Source organism: Sciurus carolinensis, chromosome 16, assembly GCF_902686445.1.
Source record: "Sciurus carolinensis chromosome 16, mSciCar1.2, whole genome shotgun sequence".
NCBI lineage: Eukaryota > Metazoa > Chordata > Mammalia > Rodentia > Sciuridae > Sciurus > Sciurus carolinensis.
Window position 1 is genome coordinate 61,591,683 of NC_062228.1, and position 24,283 is coordinate 61,615,965.

The 24,283-nt window shown below is 46.1% G+C and overlaps 1 protein-coding gene across 3 annotated transcripts; it reads left to right on the forward strand.

Annotated features, from left to right (window-relative positions):
* The first annotated feature begins 7,743 nt into the window (after nt 1-7,743).
* LOC124966819 (zinc finger protein 83-like) lies at nt 7,744-20,855 on the forward strand. 3 transcript variants are annotated; one of them, XM_047528544.1, is made up of 5 exons: nt 7,744-7,783; nt 11,832-11,919; nt 14,819-14,945; nt 15,359-15,487; nt 16,595-20,855. In XM_047528544.1, the coding sequence occupies exons 2-5, from the start codon at nt 11,905-11,907 to the stop codon at nt 18,196-18,198; spliced, it is 1,875 nt and encodes a 624-aa protein (XP_047384500.1). In that variant the 5' UTR covers nt 7,744-7,783; nt 11,832-11,904; the 3' UTR covers nt 18,199-20,855. The 3 variants fall into 3 exon arrangements, with proteins under 3 accessions (XP_047384500.1, XP_047384501.1, XP_047384502.1); XM_047528545.1 differs by having other exon boundaries at nt 15,359-15,475; XM_047528546.1 differs by lacking the exon at nt 11,832-11,919 and having other exon boundaries at nt 7,755-7,783.
* The last annotated feature ends 3,428 nt before the right edge of the window (nt 20,856-24,283 follow it).

Sequence of the window (24,283 nt, forward strand, 5' to 3'; positions counted from 1 at the left end):
TCTGCCATGCCTGCTGATAGTCTGTCCTCTGCTCCCAGGCTCTGCCTGAGGTCCCTCCCCTGTTCGCTCCCTTTCCCTATGTAGCTGCCCTTCACCTCTCTGGAGATTGAGATTCTGGATTTCTCCCTTTGCTTTTCTCTCTGCTGCTTTATGGCTTCCTTCACTCTTGTGGTCTCTCTCTGCAACTCCCTCACCATCCTTGCCCTTGCCATCTGTGTAAGGGTCTCTCTCTGTTTTCTCCTTTCTCTCATTTGCAGTCCATCTCTTTCTCCTGAGCCCTCTGCTCACTCATCACAGGGAGGGAATGGACTATGAAAGCACACACTCAAAGTCTGAACAGAGTTCAAGCACCATGCCACACACCAGAATCCCACACAAGAGATTTATTGTCAGTAGCACATGAGCCAGGGAGAGCAGCAGCATGTCGATGCTTACAGAGTAGTTTTACGGCCTGCAATAGGAATTTTTATGAATGCTTAGGGCTTGCATCATGGTCTGAGGTGGGGTTGACCTCTTAGTAGTAGTCAGGTTTATGGGAAGCTACGCAGCATTGCCTCAGAATCACAACTTAGGAGCCCCATAGATAAAATGGTTTCTGACCTAAAATGGCAGATCTGATGCCAAAAGACTGTATTAGATACAGAAAATGAAAAATCCCCAAGACAATGTGAACTGGGAAAGGAAGTTAAGAAGAAGACCATGCACTGACAGCTTTTGTCTCCTGATACATAGATTTTCTGGATGTCAACTGCAGACAGGGAAAAAGTATTTTATTACCCCTAAAGTAAAATCTGTAACAGGCAGTAATCCCTTTCAAAAACAGATCCTCTCCAGTTGCTGTCTTAAGATCCTTGACCCAGAAGGTTAAATTCCTAAGCCCTCAGAGGGACACTTTCACTGATTAATAGAACAGACCCCAAAGTCCTGAGTGCCCAAGAAAAACTGATATGCTCACTGGACCATCCCCCATAATATCCCTTTCTTTGTGCAGTGGCTCATTTCCCACTAGGGAACTGGGTCCACAGAGGCTATTCCATTCCTGCATCCCCTGTTTCTGTGTGAAGCTTCCTTTCTGAATAAAGGAAGATGATTGTGATGATTCCTGAGGTTTGCATCCTGCCTGGTATTTGTGAGTAACAGATTGCAATGTCTACCTCCAAGGGAGCACACCTGGTCAAGGAGGGCAAGGTCATGTGAGGGCAGGGCCAGGTAGCAGGACAAGGCTAGGTAAAGACAGGGACAGCTGAGTAAGACAAGGCTGAGTCCTCACGGATAGGTGAGGAGGACAGGGCAGGTGAGGAGGACATGGCTGGGTAAGGGCAGGGTCAGGCAAGGAGATAGGGCTGGGGCAAAACAGGGACAGGTGAAAATTGATAGAACTGAGGAGGGCAGGGCCAGGTAAGGAGGACACCAGCAGCCCAGGGCCTCTGTAGAATGAAGGAAGATTGTTGATCCGAGGTTTGCTTCCTGTCTCCATCCATGATTTGTGGACCATGAGCTCATATCACCAATTGACTCCGTCAATGAATCCTGATTAAAGGAAAGCTTGCCAATTCCAGGTTTGCTTCCCATCTCCCACCTTCGTCATGTGTGTGTCATTTGTGCTAACACACGGGAATCTAGGGTTCATGGGGAGGTCTCCAAGAGAACTGGAGACCTGACTGGTGTCAAAGCCGAGAGTGAAATGATGAGGAGACAGTGGGCACAGACAGGCTGAGCAGAGGTGAAAGGCTCAACTGGGGCGCAGCAGCAAGGTCACAGAAGAGGGTATGGAACCTGCCAGCAGAGGATTGCCAAAGTGATCAGGGAGGAGACACCCAGAATGCTGGCAGCTTTAAGATAGGTAGGATGTCCTCAAAGCTAAGAAAAAATAAGAGGGAGTAATCAACTGTGCAACGTGCTACTGACAGGAAAAGAGATATGAAGACAGGCCATGGCTGGGGGGGACAGTGCCTAGGTGGACAGGGCCAGGTAAGAAGGCCAGGTAACAGGACAAGGCCGGGTGAGGGCAGGGCCAGCCGGGGAAGACAGGGATGGGTGAGGACAGGGCCCTGCAGGTTGGACACCGTCGGGTGAGGAGGACAGGGCCAGGGGAGGGGAGGGACAGCGCAGGCTGGACTGCAGACCCCGGCGGCCAGTACGCGACTCTGCGGAGGACCCGCGCGCGCTCGGAGAGGCGGCGGTCGGCGGGGAGGGAGCGGCGCCGAGCTGGGCGTCCACGCGGCCCAGCCGCACACCAACTGGGACTCGCACCGGGGCTGCAAGCCCATCCCCTCTTCGCAGCGAGGGAGGTGACTATGGGTGGAGGGCGCGGTGCAGGGACGCCGAGGTCTGTTGGGACCCAGGTCCCTGCTAAGGACCCGCTGGCCACAGTGAAGCGCAAAAACCCAGAGCGAGGGAACTCGCGCGCCGCGAGGTGACCTCTCCGAGATCCGCTCCGGCATCTTCATATGACCGTGGCGCACTGAGAGGTCAGGCCTGAGCCGCGAGCCTGGCGCTGGTGGGCGGGGTCGGAAAGGCTGGACCCGCAGAGCCCGACGCTGGAGAGCGCGGGCCTGCGCCGGGAACCCAGCCTGTGGGCGGGAGCGGGGAGGCTTGACGGGCAGGGGGCGGGACGCTGGGGAGACCCTCCTGGACTCGGAAACCCCGGGTCGGTGGAGAGTGGGCTGGAGTTTGGGCTAGGAATGGAGAGCCGGTGCTGGGGAGAGACTTGCTAGCAGCTGAGTGGGGTTGAGGCGGTCCTGCATGGGAGTGCGGTGGTCCAGGACCTGGGTATGACCCAAAGGCGCAGGGTCCTTGTGGGCAAGCTCTGGGCGAGGCCCGTGGTTCGATTTTCCTGATGTCCCGCGTTCCATGGCCGAAAGAGTTGAGACTTCCTGCAAAGCTGGGTCAACACCGGAATGTAGGTCAGATCTCGCCGGGGGAGGGGCGGAGGGATTGGCATTGGGTGACTGGATGTAGTTTAGTTCTTGCTGTTACCAGTAATTTTAGTAACTTAATTCTAAAACCCTGAAATTATCTATGAAGTCGATGCGAATCGGAATGTGAAATGCAAATGTGCCCGTGCAGAATGCATATTTCACCTGGAGGCCCTCAGGATATAAATCCCCCCTCCCTCCTGCCCCTGTAACTTACTTCATGTGGTCCCTGGAACTAAGCCCAGGGTTTGGTACCTGTCTCTGGGGTGAATGGCTGATAGAAGTGGACAGTGTGCTCTGATGGAAGTAGACATGACAGAATGCACACGCAAAGCATGTGGGTTTTTTCATTTTTTCACAAGCAAAGTTGCATTTCATGTGTATAGCATGTACATAGCAACACAGTAAATTGCTCTTCTTAATTTTATATAAACTTTTTTGTAATGAGGTATTGAAACCAAGGGACTCTTAACTACTGAACCACACCCCCAGCCCTTTTTAGTATTCTTTATTTTGAGACAGTGTCTCACTACCTTATTTAGGGCCTGGCTAAGTTACTGAGACTGGTTTTGAATTTTCTATCCTCCTGCTTCAGCTTCCTGAGTCTCTGGGATTACAGGCTTGCACCACCATACCCAGCTATATATGACATTCTAATATGTTCTAAACCCCAGAAATTCCTGACCTCAAACACCATTGGCCATCAACTGCCCCCTCCCCACACTAAGTCCCAGTTCATGCATCTGCGTTTTACCAGAGTCACTTGCAGGATCGACAGGTGTGCTGAAAAATTATAACAAGGATTTAGACTCTTCAGTTTTGCCTGCAAATGTCCAATGGGTGAGTAAAAGCAAGATTAAAGCCTTGGTGTTTTAGTCAGTTTTTTTGTTGCTGTGACTAAAAGATCTTATCAGAACAATTTTAAGAGAGGAAAAGTTCATTTCACGGATCCCGGTTTCAGAGTTCTTAGTCCATAGGAGGCCATCACCATTCATCGCTGCTTGAGAGGCAGAACATCATGTCAGAAGAGTGTGGCAGAGGGAAGAAGCTTGCATCATCAGGAAGCAGAGCGAGAGAGAGAAACTCCACTCTCCAGATACAAAATATATACCCCATAGCCATACCCCATTTCCACCTCCTCCAGCTACACCCTAACACTTCAGTTAATCCCATTTGGGATTAATTCAATGATTGGGTTAAGACTCTTACAACCCAATCATTTTTCCTCTGAAACTTCCTGCATTGTCTCACATGTAAACTTTTTGGTGACACCTCACATCCGAGCCATAACACTTGGCATCTCTGCCTCCATTTTGTATTTATCTCCTTTGCTTCAAGTCACCTTGGATTCTGGAAACAAAGTCTGACCAGGCAAATATCTTGTGTTGACCCCATCCTACCTACCAGGCAAGAGCAACTTCCTTGTTCAGGACAAGGCTCCACCTGGCTAATCCTGAGCTAATGATGGATCAGATTGAAACGGGATTTGAGAATAAAAGGAAAGATACTGAGTCTCAAAGGAAGAGCCCATAAACTGTCGTGGAAGAGACAGGACAGGAAGCAGCAAGCAGCACTCAGGGAGGAGGAGAACTACAACTTTACTTTGCACCAGCAGGCCCAGAGGAGAACAAACTCCATATTCTGAGCACTGATCCACAGTTTCTCACAACATTTACAGACAATTTGGTGCCAAAAAAATTTCTGGTCTACATGACAGAAGGCCTTGCATGGGTTTTCTAGCTGAAAGTGTATTTACAGAAGCAAAAAGTGATAAGAGAAACCGGCTCATTTCACTTTTCACAGGCCTCCCATAAATCTCTAGCCTTGACTGTGGCCTCCCAAAGTGTGTTGCCATTTCAACAGGGAGAAGTCAGACTCCTAGAGGCAGTTATTTACCATCCAAAAGGTAGGGACCTATGGTTAATAGGGTGCAGAAGGGGAGGGGCACTGACCCTTTCCCCAGGCAATGGTTCATCAGTGAAGGGTTATGGAAAATAATATTCCTGCAAGAAAGTTCCTCAAGAAAAATGGAGGACGGTGTGGCTCAGGAGGAGGGAGAGGAAATTAGCTAAACATTAAACCTCTCCCAGTGCACTCTTTCTCAACAACTTTGGGCCCTGAGGGGAGAAAGCAAACTTTCATCTTTTCCCAAGTTCATCCCCAGCATCTCCACCAAAAGCAAACATTTACCCCTTCCCAACCCCAGAGCATCTTCAAGGATGGAGGCAAATACTGAAATTCTGGGCCCTGGACTTTGACCTTCCCCCATTGCAAATTAGTCCTAAATGGAGGCACAGCAAATACTGAAACTCTGGGAAACAATAGATCCCAGAAAAAGAAAATCATTGGTGAGATTTGAGAACTCATCCCTCAGGATCTGGACTCCTATCTCCTCAGATAATAATGAGTTTCAACCTTTTTACAACTACCTTCCTCAGTTAAAGTTCTAACCTGTACAGCTAGTCCCTGACTGTCCAAACTGCATATGCGCAGCCTCCAATGAAACTACATAAACCCAAACTCCTTCTGAAACCTGGGGGCCAGCTCCATACCCAGGAAATGGGTACTCCCATGACTGATCCATGGACCTCACTGCAGAATAAAGTAAAGCTTGCTGTTCCAAGTTTGCTTTTGTCTCCTGCCTCTGTCACTTGTGGGCTATGAGTTTACCATCAGGATAACATTTTCGCAATTTCATTTTACAATCTGATTTCGTTTTGCTACCTCAGAACCCCTGACATGCATAAAGCATCCATGAAACAAATTGCAACTCTCTAGCAACATGTCCTTGGCCCATCCCCTTAACCCGTGTAACATGAGGGAAATACTCAAGCTCAGGGAAAACAGTGGGATTGGGTAGCTTGGACCTGGCTCCACTTCTAGTCCAGCAGCTAGCAACTCTCCTTCTATAAGTATTAGAACCTACATCCAGGGGTTAGTCCCTTCCTCCAGAAATATCCAGCCTTCTCCTTTGTATGCATATGCCTTGCTTTACCTCAGAGGAAGCTCCTCTGGAGAAGACTGTTATTCTTTCTTGAATATGTATCTACTTCCTAATTCAACCTCTGTGTATGCCTTTGGCATATGCTGAAATTCTTATCAGTCATGTATGTCAAGAACACCCCTGAGTCAAATTTCCCTTTCTCCCTGGGAACACCTCAGACCCTTCATCAAGGACATCTCTTCCCCTGTGACAAGACCACAGCTAAAGATAATCACTTGCTTTGACAGAAGGGAAAAGCCTTCCACTATGCAAATCCCAACCCTTGCCCTCATTACCCTTTTCTTTATTCTGTGTGTGTGTGTGTGTGTGTGTGTGTGTGTGTGTGTGTTGGTACGTGCTTGCCCGCTGGGGATTGAGCTCAGGGTCTTGCACATATACTGGTGGAGTCATAGCCTGACTGGAGTTATAACTCCAACCCCTTCATTTCCCTTTTCTAAAAAACCTCAAAGTCTTTGTCAGCTTCTTGAAGACAGGGCTAAGGAATTGGGTACTCTTTCTCTTCTATTTGCAATGTAGCTGTGGTGACTAAGTTTCATGCGTTCAATATTTCTTTTTCTTTTTGGTTTTTGGGGTAAGTGGCCTGACCTGATTTGTTGAATTCCCAGAGTCAGGCCTCTGGCCTAGGACTTCCATAGCAAGATAAATAAAAATTAATTTTTCCTATTAAAATTGAAGAAAGGAATTCTCTACCCCTCCTTTTTTAAATTTCACCTTAAAAAACTTTAAATTTAAACTATTTTCTCCTGTGTTTGAAATGAATGTAAATTCTTTTGAAAACTGAATACGAGTGCTGTCTGCTTTATAACCCGGGCAAGTCTATCAAGAACCTAAAAGTCATCTCTTAAAACATTCCAGCAACTATGGCAGGGTAGGTACCTGACTCTTCAGGCATATTGCTGGACTTTGCAATCTCTTAGTGGATTGCGTTACCCACAACATTCCAGTTTAATTCTTTATTCGGTGACAAACTTTTCTTTTATCTCTCCTACCTTGGTGGGGATGATTTCTGAGTTGGGAGGCAAAAGTGTTTCTAATCGTATTTTCCAACGCCACCCATTGGCAAAAAGAGTGTGCACTCATCGGTTTTCAAGTAGATGGGAGAAAATGGTGTCAGCTCCCAACACAAGTGACCTTCACAGCCACCTTTAATCCCTCACCAGAACTTGCTGAACTATTAAGTTCCAACCTAGGGAAGTCAACCCGCTCCACAGGTCATCCAAGAGATTTGAGGAATGCAAAAGCAGAACAATCAGGCCCAGCTGGAGACTCCGTTTTAATGTTTCATCTTGACTTTTGGGGCCCCCTGCATGTACCTTTTCTATAGCAATAATCTCCAGTAATTTTGATTTTAAAATATCTACTGTTTTAAAGCACAGCCTTTTATGTTGTGGTTAAGCAGCTCATGGTGATGTGAGTGAACACTGGCCTTAGCCCTGCTCGCCCCGCAACCCAGATGTGGTCCTGGGAGGGTCTCTGGAGCTGAGCACAGGTGAGGGGTCACCTTCAGGTGCACTGGGAATGGAAAGAAAATTTATGCTGGGCTTTAGGGAAACAGCGAAAACTGCGCATCCACGGAGACAGTTTCCCATTTCAGCTTCTACTTTGTGTCCCTTTCACCTGTCTGTGGCTCCAGAAGCAGGGGCTCCAGGTCCCGGGTGCCCACTCTCCCCAAGCTCCGCCCCTGGGTGTGGCGCCCCACCCACCGCGGGGCGGTACCCGAGCCTCGCGTCTCTCTGGCCCCGCCCCTTACTCCGCCCCCGCGGCCCCGCCCAACCTCGGGGTCTCCTACCCCGCATCTCGCGGGCTCTCTGCTTCTCTGGACCCGGAAGCGGATCGCGGAACCGGGGTGGCAGCGCGGCGCGTGAGTTCCCTGTTCAGTGGCCGCGTCTCCTCGGTTTAGCCTGTCGGCCTGCGGCCCCGGCGTCCGGCAGGAACCCGCCGGGTTTGGGGCTCGGCCGCGTGGACGCCCCGCTCGGCGCCGCTCCCTCCCCGGCCTGGGCAGCGTTCCGGAGCTCGCTGGCCTCTGCTCTGCAGGCCAAGCCCTACCTTCACCTGGCCCTGCTCCCCACCTGGTCCTGTCCTCCTCAGTTCTGTCCTCCCCACCTGGCCTTGCCCTCCCCACCTGGCCCTGTCCTCCTCAATCCTGTCCTCCCCACCTGGCCTTGTCCTCCTCAGTCCTGTCCTTCACCTGGATCTGCCCTCACAGGACCCTGTCCTCACCCAGCCCTGTCTCCCTACCTGACCCTGCCCTCAACAACCCATGTCCTTCTACCTGCCCTGTCCTTACCCTGCCTTGGCCTGCTACCTGGCCCTGCCCTTACCTGACCCTTCCCTCCTTGGCCAGGTGTCCTCCCTGCAGGTCTTTTCTCCACAATCATTCTGGGCTATGCAGGAGGCGACCTGGGCAAGTGTGGTGACTTCCATGGTTCTCATGCCCCAGATTCCACCCCAGGGGACAATGTACTCCCCTGGAAGTCCCATTCCAATCCATCCCCCGTCCTGTGATGAGTGAGCAGAGGGCTCAGGAGAAAGAGATGGACTGCAAATGAGAGAAAGGAGAAAACAGAGAGAGACCCTTACACAGATGGCAAGGGCAAGGATGGTGAGGGAGTTGCAGAGAGAGACCACAAGAGTGAAGGAAGCCATAAAGCAGCAGAGAGAAAAGCAAAGGGAGAAATCCAGAATCTCAATCTCCAGAGAGGTGAAGGACAGCTACATAGGGAAAGGGACCGAACAGGGGAGGGACCTCAGGCAGAGCCTGGGAGCAGAGGACAGACTATCAGCAGGCATGGCAGAGGGCAGCTGTGGGGCTGGGACAGGAAGAGGCATAACAGGTGACAAGGGGAGCCCAGGGAGGAGCAGTTCAGGGAGGAGCCTAGGGATGTGGGTGTCCAGAGCATGGGACAGGGGCCTGCAGCAGGCAGGGGAGGGGGAGAGTGTGGGTGGGGGAGAAAGGGGCAGAAATACATGGAGGTTGGGGACAAGCAGGAACCTGGGGAGAAAGACTGACAAGAGGTGAAGGGAGTTGCAGGAATGGGGACGACCAGGTGAAGAGAAGGAATAGAGTAAGAGGGGGAGAAAGCAGGAGAGGGGAGGGAAGCAGAGTGAGCAGGAACCCCCAGTGGGAGTTGGTAAAGGAACAGAATAGAGGTGAGGAAAGAAACTGCAAACTACTGTCTATGAGGCTTGTTATTTTAAAGTTACTGGGGTAACAGGATAGCCCCCTGATCCAGCCCAAATGCAGTGAGTGAACTTTGTGTTGAGGATCACCCTCCTTCCTTGCCTGATTTGTGGTGTCATGTAGGGAATGTATGAGAGAGAAAACACAACGTGTTTTTCCTTTTCTCACACTGAATGCAACCGTGACCACTCGGCACACAGTTCTTCACCCCCGTCTCCCAAATGTGTGGGGGATTCTCCCCATCAACAAAGGGTTTCTGTGCCATCTGCCAAATTAGTGTTTTGAAATTATATTCATATCTGGAAGTTACAACCTGTATATCGTATCAGGTGGCACAGAACTTTCTTCTACAATATTGCCCCACTTGGTAAGTCACCTTAAGCCATTGGCACCCCCTGCTCAGGCCCTGTTATTTGGCTAGAGGGGTTCACAGCCCTGAAAGAAACATTGCACTTTTGTTTGTGTGCTTGTTATGAAGAAAGTGACACACAGGTTACAGAGGAACAGGTAGATGGAAGAGCGATGCCAAAGATTAATTGAATGCAAGAAGGGTGTTTAGGGAACCATGAGTTATCAGGGAGGAGTCTGCCAGAGAATTGGTCATTATGGGAAAAACCACATACATATGCATTTTGGTGAATAGAGAGGAGGTACTGTGTGTTGAATGTCAGAGTAGTCATAACAGGGTGGATTTTTCCTGTATTAGACAGTAAAAGGAAGAGATCTTGTCCAACTTGTCCTCCCTTCTAAAGCTTGTGTCTCTCTGCTGCCTGAAGTGGGTATGTCCTTGCCCCTGGCTGGCACTGACCCTTTGATCATGCACCTAACCATCCTATCTCACAGTCTGAAAATGGCATGGCACCCTTACCATGTGTACCATCAATTTTTCACACACAGAGTTACTTTGATCATTGTCCCCAGAATACTAGCATTGAACATTTCCAAACAAATGAAATAAAATCTTTTGTTTCCCATTCTTCTGTGTCTAAAACATAAAATACTTTATTAATTACATTTACCGGAATATGTATTCTCCTCTTAGAATATATTTACTTTCTGAAAAGTGGTTTATACATTGTCTTCAAATTCTGGAATAACATTTTCCAATTATCAGCCGAAACTAATGGTTTAATTTTCACAGTCTTTTGTGACTCACCATTTCTAAATCCATTTTGAATGTCTTGTCCTCATGTCTCTTTTCCTGTCAGTAGCAGCTTGCATAGTTGATGACTCCCTCTTCTTTTTCTTAGCTTTGAGAACATCCTACCTATCTTAAAACTCTGCCGGCATTCATTGTGTCTCCTCCCTAATCACTTTGACAATCCTCTGCTGTCAGACTCCACACCCTGTTCTCTGACCTTGGTGCTGCGCCCCAGTTGAGCCTTGCACCTCTGCTCAGCCTGTCTGTGTCCACTGTCTGCTCATCATTTCATTCACGGCTTTGACACCATTCAGGTCTCCAGTTCTCCTGGAGACCTTCCCATGAACCCCAGAGGACCATGACCAGTGGTCTCAAGTCCATGCTGGGCTGCTAGTGGGCCTTTGCACCTTCATGCTCCACCTGGGAGCTCCTGAGCTCCTCAGATGCCTCTCTCCATAGTCATCAGCATCTCAGGTAGAGTGATCCTGTTCTTGGTTAGGCTTGACTGGACAGCTCCATGTGTATGAAAGTACAATGTTATGATATTGGTAAGTTTTATACTTTAGAGGAGAAAGAGAAACATCATAAGGCTTTTTCAGATGGACCAGGAAACTAGAGGTCACACTGCTCTTGAGGCTTGTGAGAAAGACGTGGGAAGACCTGGGTCCTGGTTGCTCTGCTTCCCCAGGGCCTCTGCCCTCATTCCTGCTGTGTCCTCTGCTCACTCACCTTCAGCCACACAGGCCTCTTTCCTTTTCTTGGCAGAAGACTGCTCCAGCCTCAGGGCCTTCACTGAGTCCTGTCCCTTTGCCTAGCCCTCTGTGGCCCCTGGGCTGCAGGTGGCCAACACCTAGGGTCTTTGTTATGACATCACCTGCTCCATGGAGACTCCTGTGACCTCTCCAGCTCCTATAACACTCCAGCCTCACCCTGCCCCACCTCTGGTCCATGCAGCCTGCTCTGTCTGTTTCTGCTCCTTCACCACCCACTGTCTGGCTCCTGTTGAAAGAAAGCTCCAAGAGAGGGGCAGAGCCAGAAGGTGGACAGTGAACTGGGCTTGCCCCTCTGGAAGATGCTCAACCCTGACTTCTCATGAGAGTGCTGAGGCATTTTGCAGTAAGTCTGTGCACTAACTGGACTTCCTATTGATGGAGTAGACTGGTGCCTGATATTAATGACATTTAAGGTTTGTCCTCTTCTATGTGCAGCATTGAGAACCAGACTGTATCTTCCATCCTGAAGGCAGAGATTAGCCTGAGATCTAAGGAGAGTAGAGGGGCACTTTGCTGTGGATCAGTTTGGTCAGGACCAGGCTGTGTCCTGAAGGAGAGGCCAGTGCTGCCCAGCTCCCCACTGCTGCAACCTGTGTGGGCTTCACCAGCAGGAAATGAGTCACAAAGAAAGGAGTCAGAGAAGTCTCCTGTGGGCCTTCCTGCAGGAGTTTTCTGTGCCTGGGTTTCTGTGATTTCATGGGCAGCTGGGAACCATCTTCCTACATGCTGAGGTGCCCAGCTTCCTTGTGTGTGTGGCTGTAGCACAGGAAGGGGGTGTGTTCATTGTGAGCCTTAAACTGTTTCTCCCATCCAGGATTGACTTCTAAAGACTTACATTGCCTGAGGAAGCAGCTCTGAGGAAGAGGAGGGAAGAAAAGGAGTCAGGAATGGCTGTCACTGAGGTAATGTTCTCTGGTGGTCCTGAGTCCATTTGCAGTCCTGGGGGAGGGAGATGCTGGCCTCATGTGACTGTTGCTTCCTTCCTGACAGGTGTGTCTGCACCCCCTGGGCTGCCCTCAGCCCCTCTCCTGTGCACTTAGATTCCATCCCACTGTGACCCAGTAGCTGAGAACCCATGAGAAGGTGCCACTTGGGGAGGTCCTGGGAATCCTCTGTCATTTGTGTTGACCTTTCAAAGAGTGAGCATGCTGTGTGGTGGGTGTTCTGTCCTCTACACCACGTCTCTCTGCTGTAGAGCTCACTTTTTCCTTCCTTTTTCTTCTGTTGTCTTTACTTGGCTCTTTTCCCCTTGAGGTGCACAGTTAGTTGACCTGGGTTTCTTTGTCCTTGTTGTAAAGTCTCACTACCTGAATGTCCTCCTTTTGATTTTTCTTCACTATATTGCATAAGTTTTGGTGTATTTGTTTTCATTTTGCTTTTGTTTCTGGTATTTTTGAATCCTTTTCCTGATGTTATCATTGGTTAGTTAAGCATGCGGTATTTCATTCCCTGATACTTGGCGGTATTAATTTTTCTCCTGGGTTTGGCTTCTGTATTTAATCCATTGTGCACAGTAACACATTTGTGGTCCTTTGAATCATCTGAAACTGAATTTTAAGATTTGTGACCTTAACTGTCTCAAAAGAAAAAATAAATAGAGCTGGGTAGTGGCTTAGTGGTCAAGAATCCTGGTGTCAATCCCAGTAGCAAAAACAAAAAAAGACTGAGTGTGTCACTTAGTAGTGAAGCACCCGAGTTCAGTCCCCATTACTGGAAATCGGTTTTATTCTTTTTTAAGGTGAGGCGTATACCTTCAGCCTTGCCCCAGGCCTCTGGTTGGTTCTGTGCTGGGCTGGGAATGTGCTGGCAGTAATGGGGGCGCCTTCCTGCACCTGCCCCTGCCTGTGCACCTGCAGATCCATGATGGAGCCCTGGGCTTGTTCCACGTCTCACTTAGGAAACCTGCTGTCAGTTTCCACTGCACAGTCCCTGTCCCTAAGTCTCTGATTACTCAGGTTCAGCTCTGATTCCAGAACACGTGGGTTGGGCTTTGCTCTGCTGCTTTGCACTTTCTGACCCGAGGTGAGTTTTGAAGGATATCTTTGACTCGGTTGTGTGATCAGGATGCTGGACCTTTCTTCCTCTCCTGGGCTGTTGTTTTTTTAAGTTACTGTGTGTAAAGCATTTAGAAAAAGGTGGGCACATGGGAGTGTCACCCCCAGTCTCTCTCCTTTCTGTCCTTACCATGCCATTGAGATTCTTCTGTTGTCCAACCAGGGTGGACTTGTCTTCTCAGGCAAAGATCATGCTGCTTACCTAGACCCTGAGCACCACCTGGTATGTGGAACACAGGTTCTCCACTCATAGACACAACCCGTGTTGCTCTTCCATTTGCACATTTCTTTTCCTTTCATATTTTTAACTGGAAATTGAACCCAGGTCTCCTCTACATAAGCAGAACTCAGTCCTTGTTTTTTTTTTTTTTTTTTTTTTTTTGTAAACAGGGAGGATTTGCTAAGTTGCTGAGGCTGGCATTGAACTTGTCATCCTCCAGCCTCAGTCTCTCATGTGTGGGATAACAGGTGTGCACCACGGTGCCAAGCTACTATTTTTCTTGTGTTCTCCACAAAGGGAGAAATTTGTACAGATTTAGGGAGTATCATGTCTAAGGAAAAGGATAAAAAATCACAACTCAAGAGCTATAACATGCTCAAAATACCAGAATATGTGAGAGCATAGGAAAAGTCAGCTCAGGTTCTCTTTGTGTGCATGGCACACACAGAAAGCCTCTGTGATCCCAGATGAGTGAAGGTGTCCCCCACACATCAAGCAAGCAGTTCTCCAGAGGGCAACTTGTCATTTCACCCCTTCCTGACAGTGTCTGTAGAAATACGTGGGGATCCCTCCAGCTGAGTTCTCTGTCTCACCAAAATGCCCCCTTTTCAGATGTCAGTCTTAGGCAAAAGTAGGGCTTGTGATTCTGAATGACCTGCTGTAAATAGGGGTGACCTTCATCCCATCCTCACATTTATAAAGTGATTAGAGAGCGTCATGAAACTGTGAAGCACTTATTTCCATTTGTCTTTATTGTAACTCATGTTCAGAAGCCGCAGGTGAACCAAGGATGGGAAAGATGTGTAAGCTGAGGTGTGGGGCAAAGGACGTGGAGCTCACAGGACTTTTCTGGGTGGGTCTCCCTCCGGGAACCTTTATCCATGCGTTGATCTGAACATCCCTTGAACCCCATCCTGTTGAGTTTTTAGGGAGGCTTCATTACATAGGCAGATTGATTACATCAAGGTGTGGGTGATCAGGTGGGACTTGGGTCCTTCTCCCTTCCCTGGAGTTTAGGTGGCAGGACTGAGTGTTACAACTGCCTCTCCTGCCTGAGGCTTTCTGGGGAGCAGCCCCTTCCTCAAGCTCTCTAGGGTCCTCCAGCCCCCAGTCTTCCCACTGGCATAGAAATCTTTCTTAGCACTCCAGTAATTCCAGGTGAGCTACATATCAACAGACAAATACCAAATGTGTGTTCTCTAGCCTCACAGTGCAGATCTAAATCACTTCAATCAGTTGGATGCTTAGGGTTCACCGTACTTCTCATTTATTCTTAATTTACTTATTCACAGTAATGGGATTGAACCTAGGACCCTCCACCATTACATCCCTCCTCCTTAAGCTCTTCATTCTCAGGATCTTGCTGTGTGTCCCAGTCTGGCCTGCAACTTACAATGTTCCCACCTCAGCCTGGGTTCCAGCTGGGTTACAAGCATATGCCACCATGCCTGGCTGCTCTGGTTCACATTTCACATGAAGACTATATCTGTCCCCACTGCCCCATTGTGAAGCCTGTTTTCATTTCAGGGTCTGCTGACATTCAGGGATGTGGCCATTGAATTCTCCCAGGAGGAGTGGAAGTGCCTGGTTCCTGCCCAGAGGGTGCTGTACAGGGAGGTGATGCTGGAGACCTACAGGAACCTGGTCTCCCTGGGTGAGCTGGACTTCTCTCTGAGGCCGGGTCTGCCCTGTCGCCCCTTTGTCTTTGGGATGCTCTGCATTGGTGACTGAAGCCCTGCTGCCTGTGAATTGAAAGCTCCACAGTGTGGCCTCTGTACCTGGTCTGTCCCCTTTCTTCAGAGGTTCTACCCTCTTCATGGTCCTGCAGTGGTGGTTCCAGGGCTGAAGTACAGCATAAAGCCCATGGCCAACTGTTAAAGTACCCAGTTCTCCATTTTCTGTCCCTGTGCTTTGATTCAGTGGTTCTTGGAGGACAGGTAGATAGCTACATTTTATAGAGAAATATTTTCTGTATTGCTCTGTAATGTTTCCCTCTCATGTACAGATAGTTAGGTCTGATTTCTGGGACAGCCACAGTTCATCACCTTTCTTTTTCTTTACAAGCAGGAATGTGTCCTTTAGACCTGAGTGTCATGTCCTTGTTGGATCAAGGAAGGCAGCCCTGGCCTGTGGATGGCCAAGTGGAAATGTGCAACACACCACGTAGGGGGGCATGTGTGGCAGGTATGAAAGCAGGTAAGAGCTCATGTGCCCATCAAGAAGTGTTGGGGAGCTTTGGCAATGGGAGGGGTCAGAATAAAGGTGAAGTTCATTTCCTGGGCTTTATATGGAAGGAATGTGGTGTCAAGCTCCATTCCCCTTTTTTCTTTCTCTCCTTCCTCCCTCCTCCTGTCCTAAAGTTTCTGCTATGTATATAAAGATGAATTCCCCTTTGGTATCTTTACATATGAATGAAACATGGTTTTGTTAAATTCATTCCATTTTTCTTCCCTTTCCTTCCTCCCTCCCTCTTCTCCTCCACCCCTGATCTTCCTATATCTTTATGATATCCCAACACTACCTCAGTGACCTTTTCTTCTTGATTTTACTCTAGTTGGTACATATGAGAGCAACCATTCGACCCTTAGGTTTTGTCTGCATTCTTTCACTTAGCACAGTATTGTCCATTTCTATCCCCTAGCAAATTTGGTTATTTCATTCTTCTTTTACCTCTAGGTTTTTTGAAATAAGTGCTGTGACTTCTTTAAAAATGAGGCATATTTTTATTTATTATTTATTTATTTATTTTTATTTATTTATTTATTTATTTATTATTGTGGTGTGGGATTGAACCCAGGTCTTTGTGCTTGCAAGGCAAGCACTCTACCTACTATATCCACAGCCTGGCATATTTTATAGTAAAGTCTCATAGTTGCCTTTGTTAATAAGATTTATCTTCCTTCTCTCATGATTAAAATAAAATCATGCTTTTCTGATCTATTCACCTCCACCTGCCTCTAGAAATCCAATAGATTAATTTCCTAAAATCATAACAGTTTATTTCTCACAGTTTGGGGTCTGCAAGTCCACAATCAAGGTCTCCATTGAATTAGTTGATATAGCATGAGTGTTTTGATCAGAGTTTATTGAAAACTGAGCTTCTCTGTTTAAAACATTGAATTACATGTAATCAAACTTACTTTCTTTGAAAGTCCTATTCCATTTTTTTTCCTTAACAATAAGAATCAACCATGACTATTTTCAATCAAGTATCACTTTTGGCATAACATTACATATTTCAGTATAAGACACATATTCACCTTGTGTAATTAGTCATAGACTTTTGGTTCCTATGTCTTCTAGACGTTGCTCCCGAATGTGTCATCAAGGAATTTCCACCAAAATGGAAGAGTAGTATGGGAGAAATACTCCACCCAGTGACACTGCAAACACATGAGATCCATGTCATTGAAGGATTGTGCTTCATGGAAACCCAGAGAAGTACATGGGACTTAGAGTGTCATTGGAAAAATGTCAGAAAACTTTACACAAGATTTTGCATGGCTGGAAAGGAAAGTTCCCCCGGTGGCAGAGATGAACATGGAGGAAGGGATGCAGGGAAGACACTCATCAACTGTTGGCTTGGGTTGAGATTTCAGTCATATCTGCCTGAATCACAGCCCTTTCAAGATGAAGGGAACCTTCATAAATGGAATGACAGTGAACAGACTATCAACAGTGTTTCCCTGCTTCCTGCCCACCAAAGAATTCCTTCTAGTATTAAAGCAAATATTTCTCATAAATATGAACATGATTTTATAGATTCCTTTTTATTTGTGCAAGAACAGAAAACAGACATTCCTTCAGCAGCTTACAAAGGTAATGAGTTTGGAAAATTGTTTAATCAAGACTCACACTGTACTGCATATCAGACAATCAATACTGGAAAGAAACGATTTACGTGTGAAATATGTGGCAAGGTCTTCAATCAAAAATCAAACCTTACTAGTCATCGTAGAATTCATACTGGAGAGAGACCCTACAAGTGTAACGAGTGTGGGAAGTTATTCAATCACATTTCACACCTTGCACAACATCGCAGAATCCACACTGGAGAGAAACCTTTCAGATGTGATGAGTGTGGTAAGGTCTTCAGTCACAAGTCCTACTTAGCAAACCACAGGAGAATTCACACTGGGGAGAAACCTTACAAGTGTGATGCATGTGGCAAGGGCTTCAGTCAGATTTCACACCTGGCAAGTCATCGTAGAATCCATACTGGAGAGAAACCTTTCAAATGTGATGAATGTGGAAAAGTCTTTCACCAAATTTCACACCTTGCACAACATCGAACAATTCATACAGGAGAGAAACCTTTCAAATGTAATGAGTGTGGCAAAGTCTTCAGTCGCAACTCATACCTCATTCAACATCTGATAATACACACGGGGGAAAAACCGTATAAATGCCATGAGTGCAGCAAGGTCTTTAGTCACATTTCACACCTTGTACAACATCGGAGAATCCACACTGGAGAGAAACCTTACAAATGCAATGAATGTGGCAGTGTTTTCAGTCATAGGTCTTCCCTAGCAAATCATCAAAGAATCCACACTGGAGAGAAACCTTTCAAATGCAATGAGTGTGGCAAGGTCTTCAGTCGCAACTCATACCTAGTAGAACATCTGATAATGCATACTGGGGAGAAGCCTTACAAATGCAGTGATTGTGGCAAGGTATTCAGCCGCAATTCACATCTTGCATGTCATCGCAGAATCCATACTGGGGAGAAACCTTACAAATGTAATGACTGTGGCAAGGTCTTCAGTCAAAATTCATACCTAGCATGTCATCGCAGAATCCATACTGGGGAGAAACCTTACAAATGTAACGACTGTGGCAAAGTCTTTAGTCTGAATTCATCCCTAGCACATCACCGGAGGATTCATACTGAAGAGAAGCCTTAGACACATATTCACTGTATACAAGGGTGGTGGGGCTCACTTGTAATTCCAGCTACTTTGGAAAGAGGCAGGAGGATGACACGTGCAAATCTTGCCTGAACAGCATGGGCAGACTGCCTCAAAATAAAGAACTGGGGATGTAGCTCAATGGGAGAATAATCACCTAGCATGTTTGTGTCCCTGGGTTCAATCCCCAAACACAAATCAGGAAACAAAACAAAACAAAACAAAACCCAATGTAATAAATGTGCTGAGATCTTCAGATTGCCTTCTCCCATACCAAGCAGTTGTGGTACAGAGAAACCCTATAAATATGATGATTGGCAAAGCCTGTAGGTTGTATCTGTCCAATCTTGTGATCCATACCAAGAGGGCATGGAAGGTGTTCACTGACATTTCCTACCATGCACATTGTTAAGATCCCATCTTAGAGAAGAAACCACAAGTGTATTAGGCAAATTCTCAGCATTCACTCCATGCAAGACCACTGAGAGTTCCTAATGGAGAAAGTATCTCCCATGTGTAATGAAAATGCAGAGCCTTAGGCCTCATTTAAAGCTTAGTAACCTTCAGTGAGTCAGTGATGGAGAGGCACCTTACCCATGCATTGCATGTAAACAGGCCCTAAGGTAAAAGTCTGTCTTTAAGACAGACTGGCCAGGTTTTTCTCCGGCAGATGTACAAATAGTGACAAATCATTAGTGTGCACTCAGCTCTCTGTACACATCAGGTAAGGCACAAAAGCATAATGACTTTGGCTAAGCCTGTCTTCGGTGCTCCTGTTTCCATAGACATAAGTTGATCCACGCTGAAGAGAGACCACAGAAGTGTCTGCCTATGCCAAGGTCTTCTGGCACAGTTCACAGCTTGCACATCTTTGGAGAAGATGTTCTGGAGATATAGCTTGAATGCAAGGAAGGTGGCATCCCCACATCATGAGTACAAGCAGTAGTCAAAGTCCATGCTAAAGAGCAACATCTGTAAAACTCAGAGCACATAGGACAAAGGCTTCCAGGCCTCAGAAGCCAGTGGGCATTAAAGGGACATCTTTGAGAAAGCTGTACAAGAGTCATGTGCATGGTGGAGATTAGAACACAATGATTGACTCAGAGTGCAACCTTCAACGTGTCAGAAATGTGCTGATTTTTTTGTCAAACATTTGTGATTTTGTTGTCCTGAGATTTATTCTGGTGAGAAATCAGACAGACACTGTGACACTGGATAGTTCATTCATCAAGGGAGTGTCCTGAGCATTCACCAGTGATTCCATCCTAGAAGACTGTAACAAATGTACTGGAGTGTGACATTATTTCCCAATTCTCACATAATACTCCATGTCAGAATTTATAGAACAATAAGTCTCTGATTCCTCAAGATTAGCTTCTGGTCTTGCATACTGTGGAGTAATTACAAGTCAGAACCTGTTGAATCTCATGACATGTCAAAGGTGCAGGGATGTTTGAGAAGTATCAGTTATCATCAAGCTGTAAAGTGTCTCTTTCATAGAGATTTCTTGGAAAGATCCCTTGCTCATCTTGGGTTCTGTGCCTTATAGAGCTATCATGGTTGTGTTCAGAAAGGAACCTATGGGAGCAAAGGCCTTACTTCATGAATGAGAATCACTGCTGTCCTTGTTCCTGGAGGAAGAGGACACTACTAAAATTCAGTAGTGTCTGCACGAAGGAGTATTTGGAAGGGGCTGAGCAGGATGTAGAATTAGGATGTTGGTTGTCCTGCTTGTTGTGGTCTGTGCACCCTTGTCCACATGATCCAGTGTGAGATGTAGGAACCCTCTACCAACTGCCTGAAGAAGGGCAGCCAAGACCATAGGCACTGGCTTTGTATTGAAGAAGAGGACTGTGTTCTTAGGGACTATCTAGGTCCAGGAAGAATGCAGGGAAATGGTGGCCACCTGCTGCGTTTAATGACCACAGATGTTTAGCATGATTGGTGAGTAATTTTTCTAGTTCTTGTAACTGAATAGTTATCAGAGAGAAGAGACCAACCTGAAGAACCAAAGCAGCATGTTCTTCATGAGGAATCACCTTTACCTGCTGATGTTACATTTACTTCTGATTTATTCAGAATCCATATGGTAATTAACAATATAATCTTTTCACATAAGTCTGAGTGAATCATGTTTCTCCTACAACACAATTTTGTTGCACCTCAGTGGGATTCTTTATATTAGCAATTTACCACACACCATTAGTGTCCTAAGGTTCAAAGAGATTTCTAACAGATTTTCTTCTTCCATGGTGGATTGAACATATAATCTTGGGAACAGATAATCATGCTTTGTACCTGAGTTATTCTGTGCTCTGCCCTAGAGTAAGTATGTAGGAGGATGAAAGTTCCGCCAAAGTGCTTCTTCAGACATGGACACCTGAGAGTCTGCATCATTGTTGATAAATGTGCAACTTATATTACATTTTCCTTTCCCTTCTTCCTCAGCACTGGACATTAAGCCCAAGGCCCACTTAACATCGAGGGACATCCCTAACCCCTTTATTTGTTTATTTAATCATTGGTTTATTTATTTATTTATTTATTTCAATCTTGGAAAAGACCTTGCTGAGTTACCCAGTCTGGTATTTAATGTGCATCCTCCATTCTTAGTCTCACTAGTCCCTGGGATTAAAAGCATACACCACCATCGTTACTGTGTTTTTAAATGTCTCTCTTGTTTGCCAATTAAGACACACAGAAAACACCTTTTTCCATAAAGCAAAAATAAAAATATAGTAAGGGTATGTAATAATGTGGGCATTAAAGATAAAATATCATCTGTCATTTTTGAGTTCTCTATGAATAATTTGTAAAGATGAATGTAACCAACTTTCCTAGCATACACAATGGGATTTGTTAAGTGTGTACTCTTATCTTCACAGGATGGTTGTTACCCTGTACTTCTGTCCTGCAGAGAACACACAGTCTGGTTGGTTTGCCATTGATGCCAACACCACAGCCTGATGTGTCCACCACACAATGGGACTTTCTGGGGGAGTGTGGTACACCTGAGCTGTTCCAGATGTGGACCCAGAGGGCAGAAAAGGGTGACTGCTTTGTATTTTGACAGGGAGGCTGGAGCGTGGGCACCTGGATGTGCTTCAGACTTCAGCTTCTCCTGGGGAATTTAACATCTTACCCAGTGGAGAGAGGATGGCAGTGGTGACAGGACAGGTGAGCACAGTCCCACGTCACGGGTTAGGCAAGCTCTGTGGTCCCTGAATGTTTGCTCTTGGTTCTTTACACCTGTTGCTTTGGGAGGCTCCAGGTTTCTTCATGCTCATGGTTTGCCATATTCCTTTTCCTGTCACACACCCACTTCCCAATCCACAGTGAAGTTGTTGGAATCACTTTGGAAGTACTGCTTTGATCAGTTGCCTAATTCATTTTCAGTTAAGAGGTTTAGAAATGATGGTAAGTCATCCATATGATTAAACAGTTTTACAAGAAGAATATTTTTCCTGAGGTATAAGATCTCACTTTCAGAGTATGATATAAACCAATATGTTATATGGCTTATTTTTAAGTCTAAACTTTTTATTTCAAACTATGTATTTGTGTCACCATTTTTTCCATCAGTGTAATGCAGATTACACAGTGTATATTTCTTCCATTTGCTGTGGCAGTGAAATGTTAAGAGTACATAAATGAAGGTGATTCATTGTGAGTAGGTTTTATGACATGGAGGTGGTCACTAGATTCCCTAGGAGCTCTGCAGTGATGGAGGAGGGCCTGCTAACACCTGCAAAGGAATGAGAGGGCTGAGATGGTGCAGGGTGGTGAACTGACATCTGTGTGAGATGACTGAACTTTAGCTCTGAGCTTAACCAGCATGTGGAGAGTCCATGCATACAGAACGGTAGATGGAGAGAAGAGCGTTGAGGTTCCACCTAGAGTTTATGAGAGGAGGCAATGGGGCCAGTCTCTGGAGGCTGGTGTTCCTACTCAGCCAGAGAACCATGCAGGGAAGGACAACATCTGTGCTCCTTTCACTGTGCACATGATACCCGATATTTTCCCCTTTGTTTATTCCCATCCATGAATGCCTGGTATTTTCCTTTATAGAGTGATTGCTCATGTTTGCATATACTTTCTTTCTAACACTTACACTTGGAGGCACAATCCCTTGTAGAATTGCTGTGTTATTTTTCCTCTCTGCATTCTGACTGGACTCCTCACTGTGTATAATGAAAACAGTGTGGTTCCAGACTGACATCCTGACCTCACTGTTAAGAAATATGCCCTGTATCATGTTTCTAAATGCCTCTTTCTTGTGAGTCAATGAAGAAAGAACATAAATTTTGGTGAAAGGAAATTATTCATTTACAATTGTAAAAAAGAGGCTAAATTTTATTACATGAGATGCATTTTACATTTTTAGCAAAGCTGGAATGCATGCCATGCACCTTAATTTACATAAAGTGGAAATTGAAATATAGTAAGAATATGAAAAGTATAAAATATAAGAAAACTCAGGGAATAAGGATAAAAGAACCTTTTTGTCCTTGAACCGTTTGTGAAATATTCTAAAAAGATTAATGTTAATGAGTTTCCTCTTTAAAATGAACATCCATAATGGAATTTTTCCTGTAGGTAAACTAGAAATTCAAGTATTTGCCCTAACATTTTTGCTAGTTTGCACTTGTGACCACTAGGAATTCAGGATTGAACCCGCTTAGTTTAGCTGGTTTTTCAGTAATGATGATGCCATGCACTGAAGTGATCACAGAATGTTCACAGCATAAGGAGGTCTTCTGAGGAAGCAGGGCAGTCTTCCTACAGTTATCCAGAAGTAGCTGCCCCATGGGGGTTCTAGGTGGTGCTGGGATGAGGAAGCCTGGTCATCTTCAGAATTCCCAGCAGCTGCCACCTGAAGGGAGCACTTAGGGTTCATCATAGCTTGCCCAGATGGGCACAACAGAAAGGGAGTAGTGAGACTTGAAGAGTGTCAATAGTAAGCATCAAAATGGGTCAGACTCCAGCACAACCCTGACTGCTTACTGCTGAGTCTCCTGGCCACTTGGTTGGCATGGAGTAGCTTATGGTTTTTGTCATGCCAATAATTTACCACATTTTTTGATGCACATGTATGTTCAATTCTACGGTATGATTGTTGAAAATGTTTTTGAAATACTGTTTAGACAAATGACCTACCTTTTTAATGGCAGTTCCATGAAAAGTGTTGTTTGGAAATGTTTAGTAGATAATAAATATGATTAAACAATTTTATCAGACATTTGTGTTGGCTTTTGCTGTGACAAAGTAACCTGAGAAAAAAAGAGGAAAGGTTTATTTTGACTCAGTTTCAGATTCATGGGTTCTAGACCATGGTTGACTGGCTGCCTTGCTTTGGGCCAAAGGCAAGGGCCATGATGTTCTCTTCATGGTGGAGGAGCATGGGAAAGCCATGCTGCCTCCCTCATGGCAGCCGAGAAGCAGAGAGAGAGAGGCAGAGGAAGGGGCTGGGGCCAAGGTGCACCCTGCCAGGGCATGCCCCCAGTGACTCACCTCTTGATTTCCACCATCTCCCAATAGTGCCACATCTGGGGACAAAACCTTGACCATGTGAGCCTCTGGGGGACATTCCAGGTCTAAACTGTAACATAAAGGTGTCAATTTTGGGAGTGGTTTTAAGCACTGCACTATGTGGCTCATTTTCAGATATAGAAAAAAGTGATTCCTATGTGAATTTGTCTTTTCTTTATCCCTCTAACACTTTGTAATGAGGATTGTATGTAGTATAGATTTGCTCAGTGTGTTCTTCTGGTGACAATTGTGATTGATTCAGCATGGAATCCCGTCAGGCTGTGAAGGCAAGTCTCAACCCTGGAATTAGCAGAGTCAGTTATATCTGTGCTTCAATTACTTGGCTTCTGCACTTTATTATCTTGTCATTTTTTTTCTCTTTTTGTTCCACAACTAGGGCCTGGACCTAGGGCCTCATGCATGCTGGGCAGGTGTTCTTCAACTGAACCACACTTGAGCCCTGAAGTGTTCATCTTATATAATTTCTTAAGATGATGGGGTTAGAGTTTATGTTCACTAGTTTAGACTAAGTCCTCAACAGGTCCTCACTGAT